The sequence below is a fragment of the Sphaerodactylus townsendi genome, linkage group LG07, assembly GCF_021028975.2.
Source record: "Sphaerodactylus townsendi isolate TG3544 linkage group LG07, MPM_Stown_v2.3, whole genome shotgun sequence".
In the NCBI taxonomy this organism is placed as follows: domain Eukaryota; kingdom Metazoa; phylum Chordata; class Lepidosauria; order Squamata; family Sphaerodactylidae; genus Sphaerodactylus; species Sphaerodactylus townsendi.
The window spans coordinates 13,126,388-13,136,101 of NC_059431.1; the positions used below are offsets into that span (position 1 = coordinate 13,126,388).

General features: G+C 48.3%; 1 protein-coding gene across 1 annotated transcript in view; it reads right to left on the reverse strand.

Moving 5' to 3' along the window:
- The window catches only part of CFAP53 (cilia and flagella associated protein 53), a 29,768-nt gene extending 21,045 nt beyond the window's left edge, over positions 1–8,723 (reverse strand). Inside the window, exons 1-3 of the mRNA XM_048504325.1 lie at positions 8,646–8,723; positions 7,971–8,069; positions 228–475 (exon numbers count right to left, since the gene is read on the reverse strand). Coding sequence (XP_048360282.1) covers positions 228–475; positions 7,971–8,069; positions 8,646–8,723 — 425 coding nt within the window. The remainder of the gene's footprint in view (positions 1–227; positions 476–7,970; positions 8,070–8,645) is intronic.
- Positions 8,724–9,714: the final 991 nt, after the last annotated feature.

Below are 9,714 nucleotides of genomic sequence, written 5' to 3' on the forward strand. Positions count from 1 at the left end.
CGCTCAAGTGGAGGAGTCGGGAATCAAACCCAGTTCTCCAAATTAGAGTCTACTGATCTTAACCCCTACACCACGCCGGCTCCGTTCTTTCTTTTTGGTTACTTTTCTTTCTTCTCGCTAATATCTCTCAGTAAACTCCACGTGCACAGACAGAACACCACTAGTCGGTATTTTAATGATAAAATAATGAACCACCCCCATTCACTCGCGCAGCCACTCTGGGCTACCTCTCTCTCCTTTCCTCGGTCTCAGCCAGGAAGCCCTGCAGTTCAGCATTCACCCTCTTCCGCACCAGGCGGTGAAGCCGTTTGCGTTCGTTCAGCTCTTCCCTTTCGTTGATCTGGATGCCCAGGAGGTGCTCCTTGACGTAAGCCGAGGCTTTTTGACGGAGTTTATCTTGTGCCCTCCAGATCTGGATCTCCCGATTGGGGACCTCGACTTGTGGTAATTTAGCACACTGCAAACGAAAACATGCCTGTGAGTAATGGGAGGAGCATGAAAGCCTTGTTTGAAAAGGACACTGGAAAAAGCAGAACGCAGAAGCTTAAAAGCTTTTGACCAGGAGACCTTTTGTTGGATATTATTACAAATACTTGGGGACTCTTATCCACAAGGCTGAAAGTATGCTGTAAAGTATGATCCTCTGAAGATGCCAGCTACAGATGCAGGCGAAACGTCAGGAGAAAATGCTACTGGGACACGGCCATACAGCCCGGAACACCCCACAACACTCCTATGCTGTAAAGTATGCAGCGATGCTACAGAACAACAGGAAAGACTGCAGAGTGGCTGCAGACTTTAGTCTGTTCAGAATTCCAGTTTCATTTTGCTTAAAAAGGAACCTACAAGCTGAAATCCACAGCCAGTGTTAAGCTGAAGAAGAAGAATAGTTTGGATTTATATCCCCCTTTCTCTCCTGCAGGAGACTCAAAGGGGCTGACAATCTCCTTGCCCTTCCCCCCTCACAACAAACCCCCTGTGAGGTGGGTGGGGCTGAGAGAGCTCCGAGAAGCTGCAACTAGCCCAAGGTCACCCAGCTGGCGTGTGTGGGAGTGTACAGGCTAATCCGAATTCCCCAGATAAGCCTCCACAGCTCAGGCGGCAGAGCGGGGAATCAAACCCGGTTCCTCCAGATTAGATACACGAGCTCTTAACCTCCTACGCCACTGCTGCTCCTTAGGGTTAGTAGGTAAAACAGAGGCGCCTTGCCTCAGTCTCAGAGGCGAGGCTGCAGCTCAGTGACAGAGGAGCATCTGGGTGGCACACGGAAAGTTTCAAGTTCATTCCCCAGTACCTCCTGATGGAAGGATCAGGCAACAGGTGATATGAAAGACTTCACTCTGTGGTCCTAAACGCCTGCTGTTAGTCTGGGCCAGGGGTAGGGAACCTGCGGCTCTCCAGATGTTCAGGAACTACAATTCCCATCCGCCTCTGTCAGCATGGCCAATTGGCCATGCTGGTAGGGGCTGATGGGAATTGTAGTTCCTGAACATCTGGAGAGCTGCAGGTTCCCTACCCCTGGACTCTGGGCAGACAATACTGAGATGCTGCACTAAGCGTCTGATTCAGTGCAACACAGCTTCATTGGTGTTCCTGCGTATGGCCTCCATGGACAAAAGGCATGGAGTATGGGGTTTCCAAGGCTAGAGTGGCTTTCCCCCCTCGCCTGAAAACAGTGAAGGTTGCGCAAAAGGGAATGTGCAAATGGACTAACTCTAAATTATTCCAGGAGGTGGCAGAATTCATGATTTACCCCAACACAAACTTTTCTGGCACATCCACATTTATTCATTTCCAAATGTCTATCCTGTCTTTCAACGAAAACGATCCTCGCATACGCTGACCATGACTAGCCCAGGGTGGACACCAGAGATTTCCTTGTTGGATAGGAAAGAAACAGGTCCTAGTTCGTCTTGCGTCAAAAGATCAGGTGTTCCCACCTTCCAATAAGGGTCTTAGAAAGTTCAATTGTTTTTTGGAAAAAGGGAAATCTCCACCTTTCTGTATGACTAATTGATGATGATGATGAATTTTGGGGCGTATCCTTTTTACTGCTATTCTGATGTAACCTATAAAAGTAAGAACACACTGTTTTTTTTCTAGAGGCTCCCTGGTATTCTATTGCCCATTGTTGGCTGAATAAAATTCTAAAAAGATTTTTATTCTGTATCGGCTTGAGCTTTCTTGAGCTTCTTTTATTTACTGGTTAACCCGCGTTAACATTGGTGACATCTGTGAAACTGTCAGGATGACATTCCCGGGGGGGGGGGAGGGGGAAGCTGTGGGGATGTGCTTTCCTTTTGCTTTGCCTCCGCTTTGCAGGTGCTTATCATGAATCCTGCCCTTGAAGTTCTGTGGCTGAATCGGACTCTCAGGCTGGACTCTTACTGTCACTTTTGGTTCACATGGGGAGTGGGGATTGCTACCTTATATTATCAACAGTTTGGGCGCCATCCCGCCAGAACCGCCTTCTGCTGTTACTCTGCTGTCATTAATAAAATCCTTGAACCCATCAAGTGAGTTGTTCTATCTATGAACGGAGAGTTTGGCTCATTCTGCATGGGCCAAAAACAGCAGTGTGAAAACGGTGTGAAAAGGGTTTAAAGCGGTGTTAAAGGGTTTATACCAGTTGCGGTGAACCTATGGCACGGGTGCCAGAAGTGGCACTCAGAGCCCTCTCTGTGGGCACACGCAAACAGAGTCCCCCCCCCCCCCCAGTAGTGATCACCCTTTGAGCCTCTTCCTATCTGCCACTGTCCAACTGAGAACCATACACAGGTGCAGTAGGTTAAGACACTTCCTATAGCACAGCGTAAAAGGACAATTCGTGAGTTTCCATTCAGTTGTTGTTTCCTCTTTAAAAGTCTCAGATAGTACAGTTCTTTGTTGGCCTTTTAAACCACCAAGGTAGTCTGTACCTAGGTCAAGTCCCTTTTAATCATCATAACTTCCAGAAATTTAAAAACTAGCCACCCGCTTCTACTTGACCTCCATTTATAGTCAAGGGCTGAATTTCTGAGCTATTCCTTCTATAGTCCACTATATCCAAACTATATCCAAACCATAGAAGAGAGAGAGAGGAAGAAGAGTTTGGATTTATACCCACTTTTCAACCGTATCGGCGCCTCAAAGTGATTCTATTAGGCCTCTTCCTCTCCCCACAACAGACCCTGTGAGGTGGGTGAGCTGAGAGATTGTGGTGGGAGAGAAAATGTGGCTGGTCCAAGGTCACCCAGCAGGTGCAGGAGTGGGGAAACAAATCCAGTTCACCAGATAAGAGTCTCATGGCCCATTCCCCCACCTCACTTCCATTGGGGATGCGGCTCACAATTCAAATATCCAGGTTTCCAGCAGACCTGGATGGAACTCCTCCCTGATCTGAGATTGCAATGTTCTTAGCAGACCAGGTGCTCAGGAGCAGGCAGCAGGCACCTTCCTGCTTTCACCTCCTGCAGGTGAGCTTCCAAAGGCACCTGGTGGCCACTGCGAGCAGAGTGCTGGACTAGATGGACTCTGGTCTGATCCAGCTGGCTTGTTCTTGTGTTCTTATGTTCTTAAGGGGCAGAAGCTGCAATGGGACCATGAAACCGTTCAAAACGTCCTAATCTTACCAAACCGGGTTTGTATCTACTTTCTTACTTTTGAAGTGGGACCGGACTACCATGTGAAGGAGCCGGGAATTGAGCCCAGTTCTCCTGATTAGAGTCTGCTGTCTAACCACTACACCACGCTGGCTTTCTCGGCTAAACACCTTGGAATTTCTGCCCAGAAACAATTTGGGAGCCACTGTAGGCAGGCAAAGACTAAAGTGATGTGGTCTAGTCAACCCCTTGGTTGCTGGGATTCTGCAGCAATTGAAATCACCTGCACATTTCTCAAGGGCAGCCCCACAGAGCGCATTAAGAACGTGAAGAACATAAGAACTAGCCTGGGTTGGATCAGACCAGAGTCCATCTAGTCCAGCACTCTGCTACTGCAGAAAGGGCCCACCAGGTGCCTTTGGGAGCTCACATGCAGGAGGTGAAAGCAATGGCCTTCTGCCAAGCTGTTGCTCCCGAAAGCACCTTGGTCTGTTAAGGCATTTTGCAACCTCAGATCAAGGAGTACTGTAAGATTGGTAGCCATAGATCAAATCCTCCTCCATAAATCTGTCCAAGTCTCCCTTTAAAGCTATCCAGGTTAGTGGCCATCACCCCTCCTGTGGTAGCATACATTCCAAAACACCAATCACACATTGTGTGAAGAAGTGTTTCTTTATTAGTGCTAATTCTTCCCTCTAGCATTTTCAATGCATGCCCTGGTTCTAGTAATAATAGGAGAAAGAGAGAAAAATTTATCTCTGTCCACATTTTCACCCCATGCATAATTTTATAGACTTCAATCATATCCCCCCCTCAGCTGTCTCCAAACCAAAGAGTCCCAAACTAAAGAGTCCCAAACTAAAGAATCCCAAACTAAAGAGTCCAAAACCAGGGGTCTCCCAAACTTTTTAAACAGGGCCAGTTCACTGTCCCTGGGACTGTTGAGGGCCGGACTAAAAAAAAAAACTATGAACAAATTCCTATGCACAAATGATTGTAAAATGTTTGATTTCACCTTTCAGGCCTTTCTGTCATGGTCTATTTTTAGAACAGTGACCAAAGTATGTCAAGTACAGGGTGGGCTCCAAATATTGTTGAGGAGGCTTTGGAATACGTTCCGCTGTAAAGAAAAAAAAAAAAAGCATAACTTTCTCCTTAATGAAGCATTCCATCTAACCCAGGATCAGGTATCTTCCTGGGTTCTTCTCCCTAGCAGCCAGCGAGCGATTCACCAGCCTGGCTGGATGCCAATGGGAGGAGAAGGAACAGAAAGCCTGAGAGCAACACATGGAGTAGCCGAGGGAAGGCTGAGCAGGCATTGCCACATGTAAGGTTTCCAACTCTGGGTCAGAAAATGCATGGAGATTTGGGGCATCATGTAACTGCAATCAACGGGCCGCTAGCCGGGTTCCTCCCTCTCCTCGAGCCCCCCACTGCACATGAATGGAGCCATCGCTGCTGCCTGGCTGGGTCGGATAAATGCCTCAGGGGCCACATTTGGCCCTCGGCCATAGTTTGGGGACCCCTGGTCCAACCAAAGAGTCCCCCCAGCAGCCTTTTGTGTCCTGGAAAGGCCACAGCTGGGTGAACATGTCACACTAAAAGTTAATCAAGGACCCAAGGCCTGCTCCCGGAGGGATCAACACATTAATTAGAAACACGATCTGTTTTCGCCAGGCAATCTAATTCTCCTCTCTGAACAAATAATTCTTTTTCCAGAAGTCTCCGATGGATTCTCGGACCGCAATAGAGGACTTTTTAATTCCATTAAACGTTAAAGTCCCTTCCCGTCTCCTCAAGTTCATAAAAACCATCCTTCCCAGATACTCTCTCAGATTTTCACTGAAAAAATAAATCCATTTACGTAAGGAAAACCCTCTCCGGCCGCTGCCTCCCAAGTGAGCTGCCTCGCCTCGGATTCATCTTTGAGGACCCCTTAGAAAAAAAATGGCTGTCTCTAAAACCTGGAATGTTCTCTAGTTGGTCGTGGATCCTGGTTCTAACAGCAGCTGGGTTCAGGTAGGCACGCCCTTGCTCAAGTTGGTATTCTACCTCACGGGTTGTTGTGAGGGATAAAACGGAGGGAGGGGAGGAGGGATGCAAATCAAGGCTTTCATGGTCGGACATCAGTGCTGGTTTCGAGTTAGCCTGTCAGCCTTAGTAGCATTTTCCCGATTGCCGCCTGCATCTGTATTGGCACTTCAGAGGATCGATAGTAGGAATGGAAAAGTGAGTATATATACTGTGAGGTCAAAGGTGAGGCCTCTTGAATAGAGTAGCCTGGTATGTGAGTCACAGCAGTCTGTAGTCTGGGAGTAACAGAAGATAGCAAGGTCAGTACCAGGACACTTCTATTCAGATGCATTCACCTATTGACCTTAAGCATTCTCATTGATACCCCAGGCTGGTGACCTTTGTGACTCACATGCCAGGCTACTCTATTCAGAGGGCCTCACCTTTTGACCTCACAGTATATATACTCCACTTGCTTTCCATTCCTACTATCAGATCCTCTGAAGATGCATTCAGCCACAGATGCAGGTGAAACGTCAGGAGAGAATGCTGCTAGAACACGGCCATACAGCCCAGAAACCACACAGCACCCAAAGGATGCAAATCGGCCATTCCCTTAGGGGTGAAAAATTGGGAAGAAATGAATTAAGTCAATAAATTTGTCTCTATAACATGGCCACAGAGGAACCCTTCCACACACGCAGAATAATGCACTTTCAATCCACTTTCACAATCGTTTGCAAGTGGATTTTGCCATTCCACACCGGAGTGGTGATGTGGTGGTGTTTTTGTGATGACTTTGTGCAAAAAATCATCAGGATTCATAATGTTCGACAAAGTTTTTTCATTAATATTTTAAAACTCTTATGACATAATCTAGTTTTGCACACCACTTTTATTCCTCTTATTTAAGTATTAACTGTATGAAATAATAAACTACCTTTCGGTATATCTTTTTTTTAATGCTTAAAGCGGTCATTAGAGGAGCAGCAAACCAGTTGTTAAATTATTTGAATCCATACCGGAAGTTCGAACCCGGTTATTTACATTATTTGAATCCCACCACTGGTTTTATCCACACAGAAGGTTTATCCGGACTGGCTGCCAAATGCATTGTGGGAACTAATCTTACATAAGAACATAAGAACATAAGAACAAGCCAGCTGGATCAGACCAGAGTCCATCTAGTCCAGCACTCTGTTAACTGCGTGGCTCCACCAGGTGCTCTCTTTGGAGACTCACATGCAGGATGTGAAAGCAATGGCCTGCTGCTGCTGCTGCTGCTCCCAAGCACCTGGTCTGCTAAGGCATTTGCAATCTGAGATCAAGGAGGATCAAGATTGGTAGCCATAGATCGACTTCTCCTCCATCAATCTGTCCAAGCCCCTTTTAAAGCTATCCAGGTGAGTGGGCCATCCCACCACCTCCACCAATGACAGCATATTCCAAAACACCGAAAATCCCGTTTAATGCTATGAAGAAGTGTTTCCTTTGATTAGTCCTAATTCTTCCCGCCAGCATTTTCAATGGATGCCCCCTGGTTCTAGTATTGTGAGAAAGAGAGAACCTTCTTACCTTCTTCATGTTTAAAAAACAGGCCCAGGAATCTCCAGAAAAGGATGGCCCGGCTGTGCCAGCTATCGGGGTTACTGTCGAGAGGCTTGCTTCCCTCGTGAAAAATCACTGGGATCCACGGACTGTCCCAAAGGCCTGGTGTAAGTTTCCAACTCTCCTTCCTGTTTGGACCTTCCAATTAAAAGTGGGGGGTGGTGGTGGAAAAAGACCTACAAAATTGGAGCCGACTTAGACCAATTCTGCGGGGTCTTCAAGGCAAGAGATGTCCAGAGGTGGTTTACCATTGCCTTCCTCCGTGTTAGCTTATGCACTCCTACATTCCTGCTGGGTGACCTTGGGCTAGTCACAGTTCTTAGGAACTCTCTCAGCCCCACCTGTCTCACAAGGTGTCTGTTTTGGGAAGAAGAAGAAGAGTTTGGATTTATATCCCCTTTCTCTCCTGCAGGAGAGACTCAAAGGGGCTTGTCTCCTTGCCTTCCCTCCCCCACAGCAAACTGCACCCTGTAGTAGGTGGTGGGCTGAGAGAGCTCCAAGAAGCTATGACCCCAGCCCAAGGTCACCCAGCTGGCGTGGTGTGGGAGTGCCCAGGCTAATCTGAATTCCCTAGAGATAAGCCTCCCACAGCTCAGGCGTGGCCGGGCTGGGAATCAGAGCCGGTTCCTCCAGATTAGATACACGAGGCTCTTAACCTCCTGGCCACTCTGAAGGGGAAAGGAGATTATGCGATGCGGCTTCGTCTCCTTGCCACAGAGAAATGGGGGGGGGTATAAATCCAACTCTTCTTCTTTTTACAAAAGATACCTGGGACAAGTGGGTATACTCCTGGCTGTTTTGCATTTTGTTGGCAGCTGCTGCATATTCCCGAGACACCCGAGGGGCATGCTCCGGTGCCCCTTTACCCTAGCCAGGCATTGGCGAAGAGGAGTGGGCTGAAGGCACTTCCGTTGTGTTTCTGCAGAATCAAACATACCACATGAGAACACTGGTGGCGAGTGGATTTGTCGCTCCTGTATAATTGCCCATGAGATTTGAGCAAAAATAAACTTCTGTGCTTGCTTCTGAGTTGTATTTCCAGCACCAGATGGGGCAAAATAGACGGGCAGGCCTAGAAGCAGGGTTGCCAACCTCCAGGCAGGAATTTTCCCCACCCCCGAATTTGACAACCCTGCGGAAGTTCCTCTGCCGTGGACTGGACACATCCTTGCGAGGTACAAAATGAAGACTCGCTTGCGGAAGGGTCTGAGAGCCAACACTCACTGCAGAATAGGGTGACCACTTCCGAACTGGGTAATTCTAGGAGATTTGGGGGGTTGAGGCAGGGAAGAAGCTGGCGCGGGGTTTGGGGAGGGCCTCAGTCCTAGGGCCACCTGCCTGAGGTGGCTGCACAATTTTCTCCGGGGGAAACTGATCTCAATAATCTGGAGGTCGGCTGTAATTCTAGATCTCCAGGTCCCCCCTGGAGTCTGGCAACTGTACCCGAAGGCCCAGATTTGGACAAGCGACTGTCAGTTGCTGCTGGTCAAAGGGCTTCTTGCCTAACCAGTCGCTTGCCATCTAATCGTAGGTAGGCAGAGGCTGGAAGGGGTTTCCTCAGAGGTCATCTAGTCCAACCCCCTGCAATAATGCAGGGAGATTCCCAGCCACCCTCCTATCCACGTCCCCAGTGGCCCCCTGCTCTATGCGCAGAGGAAGGCAAAACACACACACACACACACACACACACCACCTACCAGGATCCCTGCCCAAACCGGTCTGGAGGAAAATTCCTTCCTGATCCCAAAAGTGGATTGTCATGGAGTCGCTGACCATGTAAGAAAAGGGCCAGGTGAGGCCCGGTGCTCTGACCACCATATCCTTTGGAGGTAGGCTGGGATGAGAGATTTTGTGATCACCCAGCAAGCTTGATGGTGGAAGCAGGGCCCAGAGTTCCAGTCTGTCACTACTAACCATTCTCCCATCCACTACACCAGTGATGCGCCCGAACCTTTCCGAGGACCGAAGTGCCCAAATTGCAAACTCCAAACCCCACTTTATTTATCACAAAGAGTGCCAATGCGGCAATTTAACCCATACTGAGGTTTTAGTTTAGAAACTTGGTTGGCCAGGTGCGATTACTCAGGGAGTAAAGCTTGAGTGAAACAACTGTGCAACACCCGCCGAATGGATGAATCCGCACCCTAGGAGGGTTTATCTCAAGAAGCAAGCCCCATTGCTGTGCACCGGCAATCAGGCTTGCTCCCAGGCCAACCTAGATGTGTGTTAATGGGGTGTGTGTGATTTTCTGCCCACCCCCATGGCAAGAGACTCTGTGCTTGCCCACAGAAAGGGCTCTGAGTGCCACCTCTGGCACCCATGCCATAGGTTTGCCACCACTGCACTACACCATACTGCCCCTGGGATCCCGTTTCTGAGAAGAAAAATGTATTTAAATTCCTTCTGCTTGAAGCCATTCTTTAAAAAAAAAAAAAATCAAGAAGCGGCTTGAATTAGTCATGTCCCATGAAACGGGAGAATAGGTGGGCATACCACCCAGTTGTAGCCTCCA